This window comes from Homalodisca vitripennis, chromosome 3, assembly GCF_021130785.1.
Source record: "Homalodisca vitripennis isolate AUS2020 chromosome 3, UT_GWSS_2.1, whole genome shotgun sequence".
Classification (NCBI taxonomy): Eukaryota; Metazoa; Arthropoda; class Insecta; order Hemiptera; family Cicadellidae; genus Homalodisca; species Homalodisca vitripennis.
The window spans coordinates 95,061,881-95,086,800 of record NC_060209.1 but is presented as its reverse complement, the minus strand read 5'-3'; the positions used below and the strand labels follow the sequence as shown (position 1 = coordinate 95,086,800).

The 24,920-nt window shown below is 32.2% G+C and overlaps 1 protein-coding gene across 1 annotated transcript; it reads right to left on the bottom strand.

Annotated features, from left to right (window-relative positions):
* Positions 1–10,985: 10,985 nt before the first annotated feature.
* On the bottom strand, positions 10,986–24,750 carry LOC124358683 (tyrosine-protein phosphatase non-receptor type 23-like). Its single transcript, XM_046810985.1, is given in 4 exon segments — positions 10,986–11,099; positions 12,258–12,894; positions 12,896–13,501; positions 24,623–24,750. Coding segments are annotated over 3 exon segments (1,254 nt in total). The 5' UTR covers positions 24,638–24,750; the 3' UTR covers positions 10,986–11,099; positions 12,258–12,261.
* Between the last annotated feature and the right edge of the window lie 170 nt (positions 24,751–24,920).

The window sequence follows — 24,920 nt, the reverse complement described above, 5'->3', positions numbered from 1 at the left end:
AACCTTGGGTATATATATATATATATATATATATATATATATATATATATATATATATATTAAAATATATACATATATATATATTAAAATATATACATATATATATATATATATTAAAATATATATATATATATATTAAAATATATACATATATTATGCTTATAAATATATAAGCGGTAATGAAATAAACCAAAATATCTCTTAATACAACTTACATATGTTTCCACAATATGGAAACTTCCAATTGAATTTCAATTACGAGCTCAGGAAAACTCCCAATGGTGGCTACCTTGAATTGATCACCCTGTATATATATATATACAAATAGTTCAAAGTTGCAGACATAAATATTAAAATAGTTATTCTAAATTCTAACCAAATAATTTGTTAGCACAAGATAAATACTAATCCTAATAATATTATAAATGCGAAAGTCACTGTGTTTGTTTTGCATTCATGCATAGAGTTTTCAACGGACCGTGCTGAAATTTTATATGCACATTCTTACGGTCCCTGATATGAATAAATACCTATTATTATTCAGAAAGTCCCTCTGGGCTACGCCTCACTGGTCTCTAAAGTAGGAAAAACCCCCATTTTGGTCTTGGTGTGAAATATTAATTGAAAGAGCCTGTCAAATATAATCGACTGTTCCGTGTAAACATTGTTTTATGATAGCACAACCATATTTTTAAATTATTTAACCACTATTTTCAATTTATATAACATTTATAATGTGTAAGCTCGCAAAGGAGTAATCATTAATTTTCACGCCGTTTATGGATTTCAGCGATTGGGTACCCATCCATAGAAAATGTAGTTGAATTTTTTTTAATGGTATCAATTGTAGCCTTATAGTGAATAAGTCTATACCTTAATATGCCCTGAAATCAAGACATATATAGCTTTTTTTAAATTTGGTGGCGTGAGGAATTTCCTCTAGTGATATAGAGAATAATAAATTGTTCTTAATTTGCACACAAGCTCCCTTACATAACAGTCCCATTTTTAATGTATATAAATTACTAAACTATTACAATCCTTTCACAAACACACACACACACACACACACACACACACAACTAGAATTCATAACAACTCTGTTTCTTGTCTTGATCACGTGTTTATAAGGAATTCCAGAAATATAGAACTTAATTGTAATGTATTAGATTTGTGTATAACGGGTCACTATAGCATAGAGTTAAGATTGTCTGATGTACAACGTATTAATAACAATAGTAGCTGTTTTATTAAAGTGTTAGACCCTAAAATGCTGAGCAAGCAATTAATATTGGTTAACTGGGATAGGATTTTTAGTGAAAATAATTTAAATGCGTGTTTGACTGAATTTTATAGAATATTTAATGAATGTAGAGAAATCTCCTCATATCTAAAAAAAATTAAATAGTAAAAATAAAAGAAGACGTGAGTGGGTCTCAGACAATCTTGTCTCCTTAATAAATCGGAAAAATGATTTATTTAAAACTTTCTCTAGAGACAGGAGCAATGCAGTGTTAGGAGCGGAATACAAACGTTTTCCTGTAATCGTATCTAAAAAGATAAGGCAAGCAAAAATTGACTATTTCTCAGGTATGATTTATAGAACGAATGGTAACTCAAAAAATATTGGGATATTGTAAAAAAAATGTGAAAAATAAAAAGATCCAGTTGAAATAACTAATAATAAATGAAAGTCTATTGGAGGTAAATGGGAATGAACATAAGATTGTTGATATTTTTAATAATTATTTTACAAATTTAGTGTCTACCTTACGATCAAATGAATTTGGCTGTGACTTATTGTTGGAGAATCAAAATAATTATGACTGTATTTATTCTCAGTTTGAGTTAACAAGTGAAGAAGTATTTGATACTATTAAAAAAATGAAAAATAAATCTAGTTGTGGTATCGATGGTTTGAATATATTGACTATCAAGGAAAACATTGATGTGTTTGGCCCCTTACTTTATAACATATATAGAAAATCTTTTTTCAGGGTTTAGTTCCTGATGATTTCAAAGTAGCTTCTGTGACCCCTGTCTTTAAATCTGGTGATCCGTCCGAGATATCATCGTACCGTTCGATCTCAGTCATAAATACCATAGTCAAGCTATTTGAGACAATAGTAAAAAACAAGTTAATAGATTATTTTAACAGTAATTCATTATTTTCTCAACATCAATATGGGTTTCTTCCAGGGAAGGGAACAGACTTAGCACTTGAAAAACATATCTCAAATATAACTTACTCTAAGGACCAACGTAAATTCACACTAGCAGTTTATCTTGATATTCAAAAGGCCTTTGATACCTTAGATATCAATATATTAATTAATAAACTTAGAAGTTACGGTATAGGCGGGACTGCTCTGGATTGGTTGACATCATTTTGTACCAAAAGAAAACAAAGGGATAAGATTAACAACGTACACAGTGAAATTTTGGAGTTATTGAATGGAGCAGCTCAGGGTGATGTACTTGGTCCATTTTTCTTTATGATATATATATATATATATATATATATTAATGACATGTTAAAGTTACCTTTATACTCATCCATATTTTTATTTGTGGACGATACGGCATTAGTGTGCTCAGCATTTAATAAGGATTCACTAATTACTGGGTTAAGGCAGGATCTAAAAATCATATCTGAGTGGATGATCAACAATAAACTTTTAATCAATGTTTCTAAATCAAAGTGTCTTCTTTTTTTTCGATCAAATTTTTAATAAAAACCTTTTGAGAAACAGTTTAAATTTTATTTGTCACACGCATCAGTGTAAGTATTCATGTAGGTGCACAACTATAGAAACAGTAAAAAGTGTTAAGTACCTAGGCTTGTATATTGATCATTATCTAAAATGGGATCAGCATATCAATTACCTTTCAAAAAAACTTAGAAAAATAAATTACTCTCTATTTCATCTCAAGCAGCATATAAAGATAGACACATGAAACAACTTTTTTTTTATTTTTTTTTTTTTTGTTTGTTTGAGAGTATACTAAGGTTTGGAATAATTCATTTTGGAGGAAAGTTTCAAACACTACTGCAGCCAGTTATAATTGCACAGAGGCATGCATTGCGTATTGTATACGGGATTAGAAGAATGGATATAATGAGTTATGTTTTCAAAGAAAAAAATATATTGAACTTTAATCACTTGTATTAATGTAATGTTATACACTTTGTTCGTTAATGCATATCCATAAATACATAAATCAATTTAAAATTAGAACTGCAAACAGACTAACCCGCAGTGCTCAATTTTTACAATTGGAAATACCTTTTTTCTGCAAGTACTTCTAAACGTCAGTTGTGCTACCTGGGTCCAAGTTTATTTAACCGTTTCGTTATGGATTGCAGCAATGAATTAATTTTTGAAAAAGCCTAAGATCAAAATGAAAGCAATATCATTTATTACGGACAACATCCCTGAATAAAGATTTCATCCATTTACGAGTATATAGGTTATGTTACCATATTCTTAATATATATGTCAATAATTGGTTGTACGTTAAATATTTTTGATAATATATTTGCAGCTTTATCTGTTGTATTTGTGTACTACATATTAAGATGAATGTTTAGTTATTGGTTGCTTATTAATTTATTGGTTGTATTCGTGTCTTGTTGGTTATTTTTTCATTGTTAATTATATTATATTGTTATACATTTTCATAGTTTAGATTGTTATACATTCTCATAGTTTATATCGTTGTACATTCTCATAGTTTATACAATAGTTATTTATTTTAGTGTCATATCTATGTGTATGCAAATGCGTATGATTCATGTGTAAGTATGCGGTCGTGTTAATTCAGTTTGAATATAGTTTTTTGTTTGCTTTTGTTTCAGTAGCCAAATGTAATCATTGAGGAACTGTAAAACAGAGAAAATGAATTGTTTACAATATAGACAGGCCATATTTATATTAATAAAAATATCATAGCAAGAAAATACAGCAAGTCAGCAGTAAATGGACATACAATTATTTAGTTTTGGTTCCCGCACGCACCTTGCAGGGTGCATTGGAACAATGAATTGTTACTTTACATTATAATGAATAAAGAGTTTGTGAACTGTGAACACACATGCAAACTTTGAATGTGTGTCGAAATTCCACAAATAATGTTTATGTTAATGTGTTAGTCTTTATTACAGCAATGGCATTTTATGAACGCGTTGAATAGATGCAAAACATTCCATTTGCACTTTATAATAGAAGTGGAGTGTTTGCCTGAGTTGGGTTACTATAATATGAATAGGAATCCTAATAAGCGATTTAAACTGTTAGAATCAGACAAAGTAACAATAACTTTTCCGAAAACTAATTAAAAAAAGTCCTATACAGTTAGGTACAGTTCGTTGACATGCTTATTTTATCATACATATTGCCCATCGAAATTCATAACATTTATATTTACGTTTCAGGAAATAGCATATTACCAGAAAACACAATCATAATTAAATGCCGAAACGTTGCTAATTGTATTAAGATCTCACACATAATAAAATAATAGAAATATTCAATAAATGTTCTTTTTTTTGTTTAAAAAGTATTGTATAGCCAGGTAGCAGTTAATACAGTCTCACAATTCAGATTAACTTATCATCACGATCAGCGCCTTCTAATTGTTTAATAGGCCAACACATCACTTATGTAATACAAAAGTTGCAGCCGCATCTAGAAGGCGTTCATAAAACAACAAAAGGAACACAACCGTAATGAAGCCTTCTAACTGTGTACTAGGTTGGTGAACTGCGCAAGGTAACACCGTTTAGAGAGGCGTTCTGTGAACAACAACACAACAGTATTGTATAACAACTCGTATAAAATCTGGACGAGGTTGCAATATAGCAATATTAATCAATTCTCTTGCTCAGCGACTTATAATTGCCTACCAGCCTAATGAATGACTGTATATCACGCGAGATTTTGCCGTATCTAGACGGCGCGGCGTTCAGTAAACCAAAACAGAAACACAAAAATAGTATATGACAACAATGGAATTATGATAAGGTTATTATGATATATCAATAATATTCAATCCTCGTGCTCAGCGCCTTATAACTGCCTACCAGACTAGTGAATGACTGCTATATTACGCGAGTTGCCGCCGTGTCTAGAAGGCGTTTAGTAATATACAATATATACACAACAGTAGTATATGACAAGTTTAATTTGGATATGGGTTGAGTATATAAGTTTTATTCCAATCCTCGTGTACAGCGCCTTCTACTATCTTCTATACTAGTGAATTATTGTTGTATTATGTGGGTTGCACCTGCTTCTTGGAGGTTTTTGGTATTTTCATTCTTGGAATCGCCATTTTTAAAATGTGTTCGAGTTTTTTCAATGATCATATAATGTAGGTTTATAATACTTTTTACTTATACTCTATGGTGTTTTGAAAATGGTTTCTGTACCTGCGACGTGTTATTTATTTCATATGTATTTTATATTTTATATACAAATTTACGGTAAACTTTATAACTGTTATAGAAGCTTTGAATATGTCATCATGTATGTATAGCTGATACCTTACTCATCCTGATAACTTTTGTTTTATTTTACTCTATTAACACAATGTGTCTATTTGTGATAATATATTGAAAAGTCTCTACATAAAGCTGCCACACGTACAACAGAAGTGTTAAATTCTAGTACGTATGTTATCCTCAAAGCGCAGTACAGGTGGTATGAAAATAGTTTTTACACTGCTTAATAACATTTAAGCAATGTTATTCATTACTTAAGTATTAAAACTGTCTTGGTAATTTCATAGCATCCATAGATTATGTGCATACCTTCTCTTAATAACAAAAACTTTTTCTTCAAACTTCATCATTATATACTTATCTTATTGTTATTGACTTAGTGTTAGTAATAGTATTACTATTCGAAGGCCGCAAAATTTTGTTGCCTTTTTTGTTTGCCTGTTTTCCAAAAACGATATCTCGAAATAAAATTAACCTTTACACTTGATATTTCTCATGAAGCTTCATTTCGATTCAAGCAACAACAAGTTCGATGATGGTGCAAGTCACTCCATAGGGTTTTGCTGATCGTTATTGACATTTATACTTTAGTCTTGTGGGTAACCATGGTTGCAACAAGAAAGTCGCAGGATAATTTAATTTATAAATAAACTGATTAGAACCATGTGACAATTTAACAAGTAATATATTAACAAATGTAGTAAAAAATTCTATTCTATGTATAAAATATCTCGAGAAATTGTATCTGTTGTCTTTTTTTTTTTAAATTCTTAGATAATAGTTATTTCTATAATGCTACATTTACACTTATGAGATTTGGCTGAGCGTCATTGAAGCTTATCATTCAGTAGGCTGGTACAATTTCTCTTTTGCCTGCGTGGGGGATGAAACCTTTTTCAGTATTATTGTTTGTCTATCTATTTAGCCACAGGATATCTCTAGACAGAAATGAGATTTAATTAACATAGAATTTTTTATTAATCCTGTTACATGATACCAGGTGTGGTGAATTCTTAACTTGGTTATTCATTTTTCTGTGCCACCATTCGTATCTCAAAAAACGACTAATACTATACAAATGACAGTAGTTTAAATTTACGAACGTGAGCATGTTGAAGATGTGGTTATTTTGTCATTTGTATGTTATTTTATATTAAGGTACAATGTAAACCACCGGTTTGTATGGATTGAACAATTTGCTGTCAGGTTTTTGGTATAGTGCTGTCCTAATATATACCATTAGTTTGATGTACTACTTGACCTATACTCTCTTCTAAGAATTTTATTCTGACTTCTTGCGGACCTTTCTTTAGTTTCATGAAAAGTAAATATCAGTTTATAGAATTGAAGTGTGCAGTTTTAATGGTTTATCTGTACTAGTTCAAAAATATAAGTCGTACCCATACAACCTGACTTGGTTTTCTACACATAACATAGGTATGTTGGGAAGGGGTGATTTAATTTGAAAGTTGAGTTCACTTCCATTTCACCTTCAGCTCAATGCAGCGTCTGAAATCTAACGCTATCGTAGACTTAACTCCCGAAATCTGGAGAAGTCCATCCGGAGATATCCGAAATATTCGGTGACAAAAATAGTTAATACGAACTCAGAGACAACTAGACTACAAAGTCAGATGTAATATACGCAATGGGAACACCTCTTCGTTTAAATTATACTTGTCATCTCAATTAGTGGGCTGTAATTCCTATTAGAGTAAGTTTTAAGAAATTGAAGACTTAAAACTTTGTAAACTTAATTTTATATCTAAAATTTCGAGATAACATAGGGTGTCCCATTAAATTTTTAAAGTTAAAAAAATCTAATTTTAACATTTTCATAATCATTTTTTCTTGAATAGTTTTATTGGATACCTATGGTTGCCTGATAAAAAGAACATACCGTGTGTGTGCGTGTTGGCCTGCGCACGCGCTCAGTGACATAAAAACAGTGTTAAAGGATATCTTCTATTGATTTTCATCTATTTAACCATTCACTAAAAATTGTGTATGTTATGTATTTATTATTTATTCATATGGAATGTTTAAAAATGTTGGGAGTTTTTTGTAATATAGTCATAAAATTAAAAAAAAGCTATGGTCTAGTTAGTTTTGTTCAGTGCCTTCTTTCAGTATTTTATTATTTTGTAACCATCACTCAGAAGTTCTTAGGTAACGGTGTAGTAATTTTTCATTATCGTATATCTATTTTCCCTATAACTTTCTGGTAAAGTTTGGGAATTAGTGATGAGTGAGGATTGTTTTCCGTGATACGTATACCACTCAGTGTTTTTGGTTTACGTCTATTGTTATATGTTTCTTGGGCTTTTTTCCCATTCATTTAGTAGAATATTTTTAAATCCCGAAGAGAGCTCTGAGATGAATTTAGGGATCGGGCCAGCGAGAGAGCTGTAGGGAGTTCTTCCGATCAAGTGGTACTCTACCGTTGGGAAGCCTATTAATTTACCATTCCATTTTATACATTTTCAAAACACAATAATTTAGATGTGTTAGATTACTCTTACATACAAGGTGCAAATAAAACCTTGTAACTAATAAATTCAGACTATCTCTGTTCAAAAATTCTTTTTCACTTTGGTCTAAAATTATTTAATTCTCTCCCTCAGTCCTTTAGATATTAGAATACTGTTTAAATAATCTAAGGTTCATTTAAAGGAATGCTTGGCCAGAAGAGCTTTCTATAGTTTACAAGAAGCTGTCGGATAGATTCCGATGTATTGCAGCAGGTGTATAATCGCTTTCTTATATTTAGTTTTTAGGCATATATTTAGAGTGGCCGGCTATTTATTATTATTGCTTTCCCCGCTGTTTTCTAAACGTTTTGTGTTTTATGTGTGATGATATTATTACAAGTAATTTAATAGTTTTTAGTATTAATTTATTTATTTCCTAAGTTGTATTGAAAATTTTCTTGTAGGTTTAAAAATCTTTAAACCTACTGTTTTAAACTGTTGTGATGTTCAACAGTTTAAAAAACATGCATTTCAATTCAATACCACAAATAAAATATTATTTTATGGCTCGTTAAATAGAAATAAGCATTAGTGATCAGTCTTTCGGAATATTTTAGTGATCGGTATTATGAGATAAAAAATTCCGGAAATAAAAAAAAGTGAATCGCAATGATTCGCAATAACTAAAATTTAAGTTGAAATAAAAAGTCAAAGACAAAAATCTATTATAAGTGTAAATGAAATAAACAAGTTTCTCTAAAACATTCCTTTATATTTATATAAATAGCTTCAACAAGTTTACTGATAACATGTGAGCTATTTTGGGCCAGAGTAGAGAAATATTAAGTTCATAGTAATCTCAGTGAAAAAACTTATGATGTAATATGATAAACTCCTATAATAATTAAACCACGGAAGTAGGATATTATAAAGTATGTATTTTTTAATGTTTAATAGTTTCAAAATTAAACAAATTAACTTAGTATTGGTTTTCGTGTTAGCTTTAGCGCGTGAAGAAGTATTTGTGGTTCAAATGAAGAATAGTTCACCTGCCATGGTAGAGTTCCCTTTGTTGTTAAGAGTAAAACACACTCAGCCTGGGAAGCCTTCTGTAGTTAATAACTAATTGTATACTTTCAACTTTTGTAATCTTCTCCCTGTCTAAATTATTTCCAGTGTCACTTTTCGATTTATGGCCCGATCTATAATATGATTTTATACATATATATATACGGTGGTCGGAAAACTTCGAATTCAGGCAAAAATGTCTACTTCAGGCTACTTTAATCTATGTACTTTTTATCTAAGGTATTTCTAGCGCCATAGCTTCTGACATTCCTCATATGTATATATATATATATATATATATATATATATATATATATATATATAATTATAAATAATAAATATATAAATAATATATAAATCCGAAAGTTTACAATGTGCTGTAGTAGTCATCTTTGTCGTCGTCATATACTTTCGGTCTAAGGTATTTTTACCCGTAGTATATTGATACACATGTGTATCAAATTTAATCTTTATAGGTCAGCGGGAAAGTGTAAATAAAATATAGTTCTTCTACGGATATGCATCCTCATTTCAGCCCCTATGGGAAGTTGATCTTAATAAAAAAATCTTTAGCTGTTCTATTAAAAGCTTAAGCTACGTTAATTGTAAACTCTAACATTCCATATAATTATTTTAATAACAAAAAAGTGGGTTTTTAGATGTTCTAACTCTATTTCAATCCGTATGCGTCGTAGTATCAATCCGTATCTTTGCAGGATATAGAGAAGTTTAAAAACAAAATACAGTTCTTCTAGAGGTTGCAAGCCCATTCAACCCCTATGGATGTGTGATCGTTATGAAAATGTTTAGTGTTTGTATTTAGGTCAAGAGGCACAAGTATAATATCATGATTTTCAACATTCATTGGGGAGTTAGATAAATAGTGATGAGTGAGCGAGGGCTTTGACTTTTCTATAATATATAACTTTATTTATTCCAGAATTTTGCATATACAAAATATCATCCGTCGTAGTGTGCTGCAAATAGTTATAACGGTAATAGTATTGAAATTTTACTACAGATACCAGCACTGTGAAGAACTATAGGACTCTGCCCCTTCATTGAATTAGTGTAGGCAACATCTTAACTTCATCTTAGTTTATTAATTTAGCATTCATACGGGATTATTGGTACCCAAATCCTTTTTATTGGTACGCACTTAGAGTTTATAAAGAATATTTGTGGTCCAAAACTTATAGTTTTTGAGAAAATGTGATCTGTCAAGTAATAGGTATTTGGTATCCGTCGTAGTGTCCTGCGATAGTTATAACTGTTATAGTATCAAACTTTTACTACAGATGGCAGCACTGTGAAGAACTATAGGTCTGCCCTTTCGTCGAATTGGTGTAGGCAATATCTTTAGTTTTAACATAGTTCATTTTTAATTTAGCATTCTTAGGGGTCTAATTTTCCCTATAAAGAATATTTGTGGTCTAAAACTTATAGTTTTTTTAGAAAATGTGATTAGTAGTCATTGTTATATGGCTCAATATTTATCCAACCCCCATGAATGTTTTTTACCTTTATTAACGCCCATCAATTTACTATATCTGCTACTAAATAGTATATAATAATACATTCTATCGCTGTATAAGAACTATAAAAATACAATAATTACTTTTACCTAAGAAAACGTGTGAATAGTTAATCAAACAATAAACCAACCATCGTTGACACGATAGAACAAATTACATACCTTTAATGACCCAAAAAGTAAAATTAAATATTCATTTAAGAAATATCTAGAAAAATCCTGTATGTGTTTAATGGAAACTTGTCTATAAATCATAAAAAGCTTTTGCCATTAAAGTGTAAATCTATCAGACCCATCTTAATTTCACTCGTAGAGTCTAGTTGGCGTACTTACACTATTAATTTATTTAATCTTTTATAAATCCACGCCATGAGTTAGGTTTCAGTATAGTATTGGGTATTGACAAAAATAAAAACTAAATATTGTTTTATTTGAAGTAGTACAAAATATGTTACTATTTACAGAAGCAGGAATACATAAATTACTGTGGAAGAATGATCTCTATGATGTGAAGTCATTAACTCTGTAACAAAACACATCTTCATGTAAATTATATACAGTAAGTATATCGTAGTTTAATATTAATGACAATATAATCGGAGTACTAGTTGTTATTTTGAAATGTTAAATAAAATATAGGGAAACTAAGGTATTACTAGAATTAGTGTGGAATGTTATTCCCAAAAATAATTCGCCAACATTACTATAGCCAGACATGGTGAACGTTACGTGGTTGCGTAACCTAAATATTTATCTGAACCCCGGTGGTTCCAAACAGTTTACTATACATTTTTTCCGGAAATTTAATTTGTCTAAATTGTTTTCTGAAACACTTTATGTCCAAAATTTTGTTCCAAATAGATGTAATATTTGATTGAAGTTTTGAGACATGTTTGAAATGAGAATTTGATTGTTTAGAAACTCTATAAATATCATTGGACCTTTTTGATTTTTGTAAATATATAAATTCACTGAAATTCTTACTCATAAATTCGCAATTACAACAAATTTAACAAGCTTAAAACATTTACTAATACAAGAAATTGCTATAATCTATGAATACCTAAGTCGTTTTATGACAAAACTGGTACCTAAATAATTTGTAAAGAAAGATTATATACGATTGATACTTAAACATCAGTTATATAAAAATACTTGCTATAGTTGCAAATAAATTGTTTATAGAATTCGGTCAAATAAAAACTAAAACCAAAGCTTTATATTATTATTGAAAACGCGCCATTATGGACAATACAAATGTAGAAATTGACAGCAGTCATTACTTAAGTGAAACATTTTTATTAAATGAAGATCTTTTTTACGTTACAAACTAATTATACTACATATTTAAAGTAACTGCGCTTTGTTCATAACTTCTGTATCTGAGGATATTTAGTACAAAATTGACTATATCCTGACATGCAATCCTTGTTGTACTTGATAACTGGTTCAATAGTAAGAAAATTCTTGTACACATATTTTGATATTTGTCGCATTTTTGTAGTGGAAAATGTTTTCAGTTTGTAAAAAACTTTTAATCCGTAAAAATGTAATTATTCTAGAATTTTAACAAATAAATTTGAATTAAAAACCTTTAGATGTTTATTTTACGTCGTTATAAAGATGTATAACCACTGAGCTTTATAACTAGGTGCATTTACGTGGTACTAGGTGTATTTACCTAATTAGTTATGGTGAACCTCTCGTTTATAGGTTGGCGCTCCATGAGCAGTGACTCCGACGAACGAAGTGGCAACTGGCTTGTCGTACGATGGGTACAACGGGGCAGGAGAGGGGGCGTGGTGGTACAGCTGGTGGTCGTAAGATTCCACAGCAGGTGCAACGGTGGAGTGGTGTCCGTAGTCACCGGAAAGGAAATCTTTGGTAAAAGAATGATCATGAGCAATCGAATCAGACTTGAAATGTGAGTAGTCTTCATCACAGTTCACAATAGTTACTGCAGGCTTGGCGGCAGAGTAAGAATGAGCCACAGGATAAGAAGAGGCGTAGGATTTATAAACGGGTGTATCACTGTACGATTGCTGAGGTGTTTGGTAGAGAACAGGCTTGGCAGCAGAGTAAAAAGCGGGCACAGAATAGGAAGAGTGTGTATCACTGTACGATTGCTGAGGATTTTGGTAGAACACGGGCTTAGGTATTTCCACGTGGTGAGGGACAGGTACAGGTACCGGCTTGTGGACCTCGACGGTGTACGGTGTGGGTACTTCCACTGGATAGGGTTTTGGTACTTTGACGTGAACAGGATGAGGAACCAATTGAGGCACGGGCTTGGGTACTACAACAGGGTACGGTTTTTTTTACCTCTACAGGGTAGGGCTGAGGAACCTCAACAGGAACAGCTCTAGGAACATCTACAGGGACAGCGTGAGGTACAGGAACAGGGACCTTCTTGATGACTTCTACAGGTACAGGGTGAGGGTAGGGCACAGGCACGTGTGTGGTCACGGTCTTGATACGGATGATGCCCTCTTCTATCTTCACTCCACCTAGCAGAGCCTCCAGTCCCTTCAGACCACCCGGAAAGCCACCGAGGTAGCCGTGACCGTAGGACGAGTAGCTCCCGTGACCTGCCGATCCGAAGCTGTACCTAGGAGCGTAAGTGGCGAGGACCGCTGGAGAGTGGAGGTCTAGTTGTTTACCGTAAACACCGCCGTATAGGCCGAGATCATGTGACACGGAGAGATGATCTGCAGGACTGCCGTGGTACACGTCCACGGGGGCGCCAGGCAAATCGTAGGTTGATCCGAGGTTAGGCTCTGGGTACAGACCTCTCTTCTGAGGTTTTGTGTTCTCATTTCTTAAAGATTTTTTAACCTTGTCAGAAGTCTTCTCCGTTTGCTTCGTTGATTTCTTCGCAGCCTCTGCAGAGCAGAGAGCGAAGACTGCGAGAGCAACAACCGCTACCTGATAAAACATACACCAACGTAGGTAAGTAATTTTATTCACGAGCTTAAATTTATAATAAAGCGAGTTTAATATATCTGCAGTGTTATTACATATTTTTTCATGAGTTCGTGGTTAGTTTACCTATTAAGTCTAAAACATGACAAAGCCTATAGTGCTGTTCGAAATCGATGTCAAAAATAAACATTACAAACACTAAATGACTTCCAAACAAACATTGCCATGTATACTACCGATTACATATCGGGAACTATAAGAAAACTATTGGAATAAATATTAGCTATCCAGTAAATGTGTAAAGTGTATTATAAGATTTAACAAAACACTTTTTAAGTGCTTTCATAAAACATTGCTTACGCAGAACAGTCTATTACATTTAACAGGCTGTTTCAATTAATATTTCGTAACTTTAGAGACCAAGATAGGATTTTTCACAGTAGTGAAAGTATTAGAGTATTAGAGATCAGTGGGGCATAGGTCGGAGTGGTTTTCGAAATAGTAATAGGTCTATAATCATACCAGACTCTAGGAATATCCATGTACAGTTTCAGTGAATTCGGTCGAATAGTTTACTCGTAAAAGCAAAACAAGAAAAACTTTTGTATTTATAATTAGGCTTGTATTGTTAGAATACATATTGTTAATAATTTTCATAATACGTTTTCTTAATAATTATATCCTTTTCTAGTAATTTATACACATTCTAAACGTATAACTTTGTTTCGGTTTGTCTTGATTTCATCAGAACACGGACACTGCTGCAGGATAGATTTGATTTTAAGTATTTCCTTAAGGTTAGACTCATACCTATAAAATCTGGCCATTTGTAATGCCAATTGCAATTCCTAACAATTCATTACTAACTTTACGAGTTTTATTTACAATGTAATTAAAATAACTTCTTTCTAGACTTGTGATTTGTTGATACTAACTGACGAACTTCTAGTTGTACTTAAGTAATTGTGTTATTTGTAGTTTCCACTCATGTTTGAGCTATTGTAATGTATTGTCGCAATAAAATCATATACATCGGGATATTATTGTATAAAATGTAGAACAGCCAAATATTATAAGTAATCCACGAAATCTACCTAATACGGTAGTGACTTGGCAAAGCTGAGAGCTACGCTACTGTGCGATACAGATAGTGAGTGGCATTGAGCAAGAACATCACACTGTCAACGATACCTTACCGGGCGAGAGAAGGGAGTTACGACTGCAGCGAAAGTAAAGTGGACATCCACGCCTTGCCGGTGAGGAAGTGAACTGGAGCGTTGAAGAGAACTCGGTCAAGGATATGTCTGTGTCCAATCACCACACACCTATGCCACCTGGACATCACGCGAGGTCAAAGACTCGGGGCGGGTCCGAGGGCCTTGCCGGCACAGAAACTGTGTTTCGAGAAGTTAAGAGGATAGAAACAGAAAGCTGTTCTTAATTATATGTGTCGAGGCTCTCGACATTCTTGGGTTGGGGTAATTTAGAAGGAAATTTAGATCATTTAGTGGATTTGTTTTTACACGCTTGAATCGTTCATTTAAGTGGGAAATGCTGTACATTTAATTTTGTAAAATACTCTTTAACCAATGTCTACGACACGAAAAGTAATAATTTTCAATAAAATATTTCGTTTAATATTACACTTGATGCTGAAAGACATACTGGAATTCTTCAGACTAAACCATAATGTCAGTGTGATTGACTAACAAATCGTATAAAACTGGTTTCACCTGTTGGTTCTAAGCGGGCAGTAACAACAGGCTCAGCCCTGAAGGTTGAAGAGGATTGACCTCCTTTGATACCAAAACGGTGATACCCGCGGGCACCACAAGGTCAACCACTCTCAAGGCTAACTCACTGTTTATATTACACCTGTAGTTAGTGGCGTTTCCTCCTCAAACCCGTAATCGATTAAAATCAATGCTTAGAAATAAGGAGATTGCCCATTGACCATTCATTAATGAGAGCCTTATTTTGTGAGACACGCATTCTAATATATTAATAATTACTCTAATTTAAGCACATATATATTTAAATAATTTTCCGACTGTTTTAGCCAGCTTTTTGTGTTAGTATAAATATTGAGAAAATATTAACCAATAAAATGATGCCTGGACTGAATAATACTCAATAGCTGGCAAAAACTCAAAAATTAAGTAAGCCTTAAGTCATTTAAATCCTAAGTAGGTATCCTTAAAAGTAGAAATCCTTGCATACTATTCCAACCCTTAAAGTTAAAATTTCTGCCAATTTTCGTTTAACATCTCTCTTGAAATCAATGTACCACAGAAATCACTCTATGCGTTCGTTGAAAAGTATTTTAAAAGTTTCAATTTATCTTGTGTTCACAGTACAAAAAGCGTACCAATTTCCATAACATATATGTATTCTCTAGATATCTCTAAGTGTATTTCAATATCTAAATTAAACATTAGACACTTTTTAGCATCTAGTTATACGATCTATTATGTTAGTTTTGTGACATTGAGTTCAGCAAATATATCAATAATATCTAATGAGGGTTTAGTTGGTTGCCTCAAGCTGCATTATCGATCTTCTTATATGGCAATAATCGTGCAACAAAAAAAACAAGTTTGTATCTACAATATTTAAATATTCCATTTGCAAGCTTATTAAATAATAAACTAAAATGTTGTAGTCGTAAATGTATATAATTTATATTGCAAATATTAAACGGCCGCTACATAATCAGAAACAATTTAATTAATTACTCAACATATTACGATTATGATCCTTGATAAAAGTATGTCGTTCCGATGGGGTATCAGAGTAGACATTCCGTTATTATTATAAGTTTATTTTTACAGGATTTTGCTCCAAAAACAGATTCATTCAAATAAATTGAATGAAATAAATAACTAAAGACTGTTGTTTGAAAATTCAACTCAAAAGGTAATAATTATCGTATATCAATAAAATTAAAATGTATGCATTAAAAAATAATTGTTTATGTAACGTCACGTTTTAAAGACAAGCCTTAGTTGCTGCTGCTAGTACGGCTATGCTGAGAAAGTGAAAGGGACATAGCAGGCAAACTACACAAAACATACTTCATGTGAGAAGACATATTCTCTGAGGAGTGTGAAGTGGATAAAATCTTAAGAACATACCATTTTAATGTGACTTTAGTCTCATAATTCCCCGTAATAAGTAAGAAGAGCTTCGTATACGGGAGAAAGTTATAAGGATTATTTTTTAATATATATCAAGCTATCTATAAAGGACCCAAAGGTAAATGAATTGCAGAATGTGATGACAGACTGCTTTTTAATGTCTATTGTCAGATATAAGTGATACAGATCCAGACAAAAAATAACAAACTTCAATTGAGTTCAATAATTGAATATAATTCATACTCTTTATAAAGAAAAGTTCAACGCTGTAGTTTCTGATGAAATCTATCGTCATCAATACCGGTAAATGACTATATTTTGTTCTCCTCGTTTTTTAACAAAATTAATTAAATCTTCTTAATCACCACTCCAAAATATAATGAGGAATTAATTCTACAACGATATAATTAGTGCCATATTTTTTACGAGTTTTAGGTTCTTTGTTTGTTTTGATTTTAAGTTATTGAATATGGGCGTTTTATAGGTAGGATTCCGGACATTTTTCGCTACTCATATATTCCATCAGCTGATGAGGTAATATTTTTTTCCAAAAATTTTGGGAAATTGCAGGTAATATTGAAATTGGCCTAAGTCGATAGATGATACACGGTGTGTTTACATTAGGCAGGGGATGGACAGAATTTTGCTTCCGTCTCTGAGGAAACACACGATCAGATGCAATTATTTATTAGATGCAAAATGTATCTGAAGCACAAGGACTAACTGCTTCTATCATTAATATAGTCGTAAAAATATCGTCCCCGTTGTTTTTTACTTTATTCCAATCATTGCTAAATTTACATCGATATTAGCCACTGCAGAAAAGCTCAAATCACATAAGGTGTTTTTTTTTTCATGTTAACTTATAAAAACTTATGTTTTCGTTGATAGGCTCAATTTTACTGCCCATTTCTGCAGAAAATTTTTTATTTCATCTAAATTAAAATGGGGTGGCAATTTAGTGCAATTCTCTACTGCATTACACTTCTGCAGATTAGTCTAGAACTCTTTGGGTTTATTAGAAAATTATAATATATACACAAAACGACCTACTTGCCTTCCACTTTAAATAGTTTAACTCAATGCGTGCATATTGTGTGTATTCCAATATTTGTTGGACCTTATTTTCCAATATTTGTTTCACATTTTTTTGTTTTTCACAATAGTCTTATTAATTATAGCATCGTTTATCCAAGGTGCTTACTCTTTTGCAAACTAACGGTTCCTGTTCATCAATTGATATAATGCTAATCGATTCCCTCTTTCCTCATTGCATTATTCCAATCAATCTCAGCGGTAGCAGTAACAGCACGATTCACATTGAATTTTGAAAAATATCTGTAAATCTGCTTTAAAAACTTTTAAAAATCTTTTACTTCTGTTTTTCCACTTCAGGTAAAGTTTTGATACAGACAATCAGTCTCGGGTCTGTGATCTGTATTCCTCTATTGTCTACAATGCTTGGTACATTCCATGACACTGGTCCTGAAATTGTTGTGACTCTAATTGGTTCTGTTATAATTTGTGTGGGATTTGATTCTTTCAAGAGTCGGCTTAGATATCGAGCTTCATTACATGTGCTCGACATTAGGTCAATGTTATTATCCCTGTACACATAACTGTACTTACTTCCATTGCTAAGCCTATAGGAATAGAGTGAAAAAGAGCAGACATAGAAGTGTAACTCACGTGTGGGGACCGTAAACCACACATAAATCAATCCTCACCTCTTTAATCTTGACCACGAATCAGAGAGTTTCGATACCACACCCTTACCGAGTGAATATTGCTCGTAGAAAATATTCTCTTTAGTATAAAGGACCACGCCTTCACATGTTACTTGAATAGAGCAATCCTCTATGTTACCCTGGCGATCATAACATAAAAAAGTGTAGGCCTACACTTGTGTCTGTAGGAGTCAGATGGGATGTCAGAATGAAGTCAAGTGTCGAAAATAGCAAATACTCCAAAGTCAATATCCCACACAAGACAGCTCATTTCATCTAAACCAGTATTTTGGGATGTCATGTTCGAGTGCAAAATCGCATGTTCATGTTCTTAGATAACAGCAGTGGTGATTTGAACAATTTCGTTAATTCTGGTTATTATTTGAACATTGCTATAACATTCAATTTTATGAGTATAATTGTGAAGTTGTCCATATAGGACAATTTACATTGTGAAAAGGCATATTTATAGTAGTTGAAGGAACATAACGAATGAACAGGGCACTGTATTATTCATAAAACCATTCGCATTGTGACAACAATTTGGGGAAACAAACGAGAAATGTGAACCCGTAACCATAGCAATTGGAATCAGAAAGTAAGACAGGCACAAAGTGCAATGTGTTACAGTAAAAATTAATTTTAACAAATACAATAACTGATATACGGACTGGAGTAGCATCAAAGTGTTTCCTCTTACAGAGCTGAATGCATATACTGATTTGGTTGCGCTATTGGGCTTACCTCCAACACTTTTCGCTAGGTACGGACATCTTTACCGTTTTTCTATTGATTTAGAGCCCTGCCTCCATTCCTTATCAAATGCTGGTTCCTTATACATTAAACGAAGCACTAGATATGACGAAATTTTATGCTTGGCTCCACGCATTACCAAAAGAACACTTGGCTCTCTAAAGTATATAACTTTTAGCAAAACTTTTATGGTCTTGCATTCGAATTGTTTTCTGTAAAATGGTTAAAAAGTTAAATATCCTAACATTATAACAGCTTCCAGTACCATCGTGATGTTGAGAGTTATTAATACGTTGAGGTTTTAGAGTTATAAATAGTCTACATTTAAACTATGTTGGAAATGTGCTCAACAGTGAAAATTACAACATATTTTTAGAAAGCGTACTTCTTTGGAAATCTAGGATAAAAATTTGGATTTGCAAAAATGTTTAACGAGGTAACAGTAAATAAACCGTGAAATAATACAAATTTTGCATTTTCGACCACGCTCTATACAAAAAGCGAAGTAAATAAAAACTTTTTCAAAATAATCACTGAATAGAGACCTTTAAAGTGAGGTACGGCTCGACCTGCTTTACATTTCAAAATTTTTCAAAAACTATCCCCCTCCCCTCAGTGCCGTTTTGACTATGATAAATTATTTTCCCGAACTCTTTGGGGTCGAATATTGGGGTTTTCGTTAAAACGAAAATTTAGGTTTCTCAGTTTAGCCGCTATAAACCACGGACGGATGGTCTTCCCCACCCTGACTGTAAGCAGGTGTTTAACCAGAATTTATAGTGAATTTTTAGAGTATACTTTCATTTTTCCTTGTAACTGTAGCGCTGAGGCCTCTAGAAATCCTAATAGAATAATTTTTGTGTTCAGAAAAATTTCAATTCAACCAGTTCAGTACTTTGTGTAAGATTGAATTTCAAACGTCTAAATAAATTTACATTTATAGAATAAAAGAATTATCTTGCTGAAGTTAAATTCAATTTATTAGCATTGAAGCAACAATAGCATTGCCTCATCAAACTAACTATAAGTAGTAACATGTACAGTGAAGGATAAATAAAATGCAGTATGACAAAATTAACTATTTAAGTCATAATATGATATTAAGAAATTTTTAGTTAGTACAAAAGCACAATTAAGTAATAAATTTGCCCTATATAGCTCATAAAAAGGGTTAGTATTACAACATTCAAGTAGGTTCGTAGTGAGCTCTGGGAAGAGTAGGTACCTTAAATTATTCTCATAGTTCTTGTCTTCAAAACAAAGAAGCATGGTGAAGCAATCACAGCTTCCACTAGCCGAAGCATGGATACCTCATATGTTTTCCACAGCTCAGGTGGCCATGTATTTTTTTAAGGAGAGGCCGATCCCCTTTAAGCCTAATTCTGCCCGTCCTCGTGGGTCACTGACCTATGCAAGGACCTTATCAAACAGAATAAGGGAGAGAGTCGATACAGAACAATGTCGATGGTACTGAAAAATATGCAACGGTCACAGATACAAAACTCAAACTCAAATACAAAGTCCCGATATCTTAGACCGTTCGGCCATGGACACTCCAAACCATGGTATACCGACCGATGCCGACCAACCGGACGCCGACGCTTTGGCTGACTACTCTAATCATAAATAGTCTCTTAAATCATAAATTTTGGATGCTGAGCATTGCATCGAATTTAACTCCCACCCTGCTCAAATAAAATGCTTAATGTTTTATTGCAATTGATACTGAAACCATTGAAACAGTCAAATATATTATCAGTAAATGTTTCCAGTCTGCTCCCAATTGCTTCCTCCTTTATCATTGAAAAGACTTCAGCCAATTTATCAGCAAAAACAAACATTGCTAAGCATTTAATTTCATCACAACTCTGTAAGACATTGACGTAATAATGGCGAGGTCCAAGCAAAGATCCCTACGGGACACCATTGACTCAAAGTCAGACCATACGCTATTGGGACTCTTAAGTAACTGCCTATCACTTAGATAATGTTATTTTAAAAACTTCGGAGCTAGACAACTTCTGGAGAATAGCTCTGTGACAAACCGTGTCAAAGTTCCTTGAGAGATCAAATATCCTGCCTTCAGTATAATCTTTGTTCTCAAGCAAACCGTGTTTAACAAATTCACTTCAGTTCTTCTTCCACATACAAGTATATGAGTAAAACTGTACTGCGAGTCAGTAAAATATTGGTATGGTTATCAATATCAATAACCAACTCACATAGGATCGTCTCAAATATCTTACACAGGAACTGTAGTGATTGGTCTATTTTAATCCTAGAAATACATTTCTAATGCACTTGTAATATTTGAATCAATTAAAACTGAATTGGTTTATAAGATATCAAAGTTTAGTCCGTGGATATCGAGGCAGTCATATTATTAGGTTGAGTTGCTAAAGTTCAAATCGACAACGACGAAAAAAATTCAAACTAAATGTTCATCATTCATATCTTAGTAAATAATCCTAAGAAAGCAATTTATTATTAGATAGCGAACTAATAATGGCTTTACCATTTTGAATGAAATACTATTAAAATTTACCTTTTTTACACTTCTATTTATGTTCTGTCCAGTTTCTGTGTCAAAGTGGTCTGAATGTGTATCACATACTAACTAGTAAACAATAAGAGATGATGTGACAAAATCACCTATTGGTATTTCCAGGACTTTCTATTCGGCTTTGGCCAGACAAATCAAAACCTAATAAATGCTATGTTAATCATGATTGTTGATGTTTGTTTATCCTTATAATTACTCTTTATGATTTTGTGTCCTAAGTTCCCAAAATAACTAGTGAATGAATGTTTTATCTGCCTTACAACAACTTCAAAGGTAATTTAATCATCTGTGGAGGTTTTATAAAAAGTTCAAACTTTAATTGGACACCAAATTTTATAGAGTAACATTAAGGACATCTAGTATTCGCCATTTTACCCCCAAAATACCCCATTTGGGGAGGGAGGAGTCAAAAATTTTCTCACATCGACAACCTCTTCAGTTGGTTATATAAACATCCTTCAAAGTAAATCATTCCTTCTTTATTCATAAGAAAGTTAAAAGGGGGGAGAGGGACTTTTAAGACACCCGGTACCTACCTATTTAGATATGAATATTAGTGAATTATGAAAGTATAAATTGAGTTATTTGTGCAATCTTCTTTGTCAAGCAAATTTCTCTTGAACTTTTATTTGACAAAAGATTAATTGTAGACCTAATAATTTCCTAATAGGGGACTGTGTGTTTCAGTACGTCGAGAGAAATACTGAAATATATATCAGAGGCGAAATAATACTGTTAAGTAAAAATAACCTGACCAATACTTGGACTAAAATCATATAACTAAAAAGTAAAAAAATTATTTTAATTTTACAAAATGAAAGTTACTCAAGTCCAATGACACGCAAATTTTGAAAGTGGTTGCAAATTTTAAGGGACACATATATTAGACAGTTAATTTTAAAGTTGTACGTTACGCATAACTACATAACATAACTTTTTGCAGTCCTTCTAAATATAACGTGTAATGCTTCATAAATAACGAATGGAAACCTTAAAAATTATAACTTAACTCATATTAATTTTTATTTAATATTGATATGTACAGTGCCTTGGCCATTATATGCAATTAACGTAAAATACATATTATTAAAGTATGTATTTATTTATATAAGAATTTGACATCATGTAATTCATAAGGCAATGTTTTAAGAAAAATATATCCCCTTAAACTATTTTTATATAACCACGTTAATTTTAAACTTGCGTCTTTTTTTTCCACATAATTACTTATTAGTATAATCGTATTTAATGTTTGGGGCCACAACAAAATTATGAGGAATTGGCTTTGAGTAACTTTTATATTGACAAATTATTATTTTTTTCTTACTTTTTAGTTCCTTGATTTTAGAAGAAATATCGATGTTCGTTTATTTTTATTTTAAAAACTGTATTATATTTTAATTTTTAGTTACATTTTTAATATTGTGTATTCTCTCCTGTAACTAGGAATACAGATGGAGATGTTCAGAGACTACAAAGTAACATTTAGTGACTACATTTATTAGATACGTTATTTTTTAGGTGAACGTGCCAGTTTTTAATGGGCCATAAATTTAGTCAAGGCTAAGAATTTTGACTTATTCCGGACTGTCTCGTTCTTCCGTTCCATGATTCAGAGGGTTCCTAGAGGATTCCTAGAGGAACGTCATTTGGAATCCTGATGTAACCTGAGAAGCTTTTGACAACAACTCTGAGGTAACATTTGGTGATTAAAAAAAGTACAATATGAAATATATATTGACAATAATACAGCCTGGATTCAAAACCGCGTCTCACATTATGTAAGATTTCAGGTGTGATGACTTATCTATGTCCATGGTGAAATTAGTGTGAAATTCCAAGATTTTTTACCTTTTAATATCATTAAGAGAAATCTAGTATTTGCCATACTTATTTTTTTTATAATACCTTTAAAAATTATGTGACACTTGTTACGGGTTCCTATTTTGACTTACCTCTAACTACCAGATTTTAGGAAAGGAGTCAAAAATTTTCATACATAAAAAACTCCTTAGTTGGTGATATAAACATGCATAAAAGTAAACATTGTATGCGTAAACAAAGTATGTGTAGCATTTTTTGTCCTCGTATGATCATTTTTATGTTTTTCACATCAGGCGATGTTTTATGTATCTGCGGTTTCCTCCGAAGCAGATACAGCTTAAATGTAAAAAATGAATTAATATTTTGTGCACGCTCTGTCCCTAATAAAGAGATTCCACACGATCTGAGCTTAGTATTTAGTTATTGTGTTACAAATTGCGAGTATTAGTGGTGTATTTATAGTTGTAAACAAATACCTGAGTATCCTATATGTTCAAAAATATTTTTACATTTAATTGTTTTTTGCTAGAATTCAAAAGTATATTTAAACGATTTTAACAATTTAGTGATAGACGGTAAACATTACAAATCTACAGTGGGTTATTTATTAAAATTAAACCTAAAAGCAGGTTAAGCCATTAATGCTTTCTTTTAATATGAATTAGATGTGTGTGGATCAACTATCTGTTATAGATTGCATTGATATTAAGTACGGACTGTGTAACTTTTTTATTACAGATTTAATAGCATGGTATAATTAAAAATGTAATAATAATGAAAAATGGCCAGTTAACAAAAATAATATAAACCATCTTTACAAATTCATAATCTGATTCGCATGCGAAATTTGATACGTAAAACGTTTTTTCTTATACCTTGCAAGAAGTATTAAATAAAATATGTGAGGGAGTGTTATAATATAAATAGGAAGGCGAATTTGCAGTTGGAAATTAGTAAATGATATCTCCAAAGTTCTATATTTAGAATTAAAAGTACAAATATATAATATATTCTAGTATAAATAAATTAACTATGTTTTTAATATAGCATTTAATTCTCATATATGTACACAATGGTAAGTTTAAACTGTTAAGAGAAAATTATATGTTACAGGACCTACCTTAACTACTTGCATCGTGCTACAGGTTAACTGCGACGCAACCTTTCACCTACGATTCCAAAACTGTAAGAGTGCATTTTATGTTGTGGTGGTAAAGTGGAGCGATGACGCAACGACCAGTCTCGAACTCCTTGGCGACGGCCAGCAGCGGCAATGGCGGTGGCGGAACAAGGACATAGGTTTGTCCTCACAGACTGTTCTTAAATGTCACCAAAATATTTCCAAACCCCATCCAACCTTTTTCCTTATACTAATAAAGAAGTTTGATGTTACTGTAAAATACTTTCGATGAGTTAAC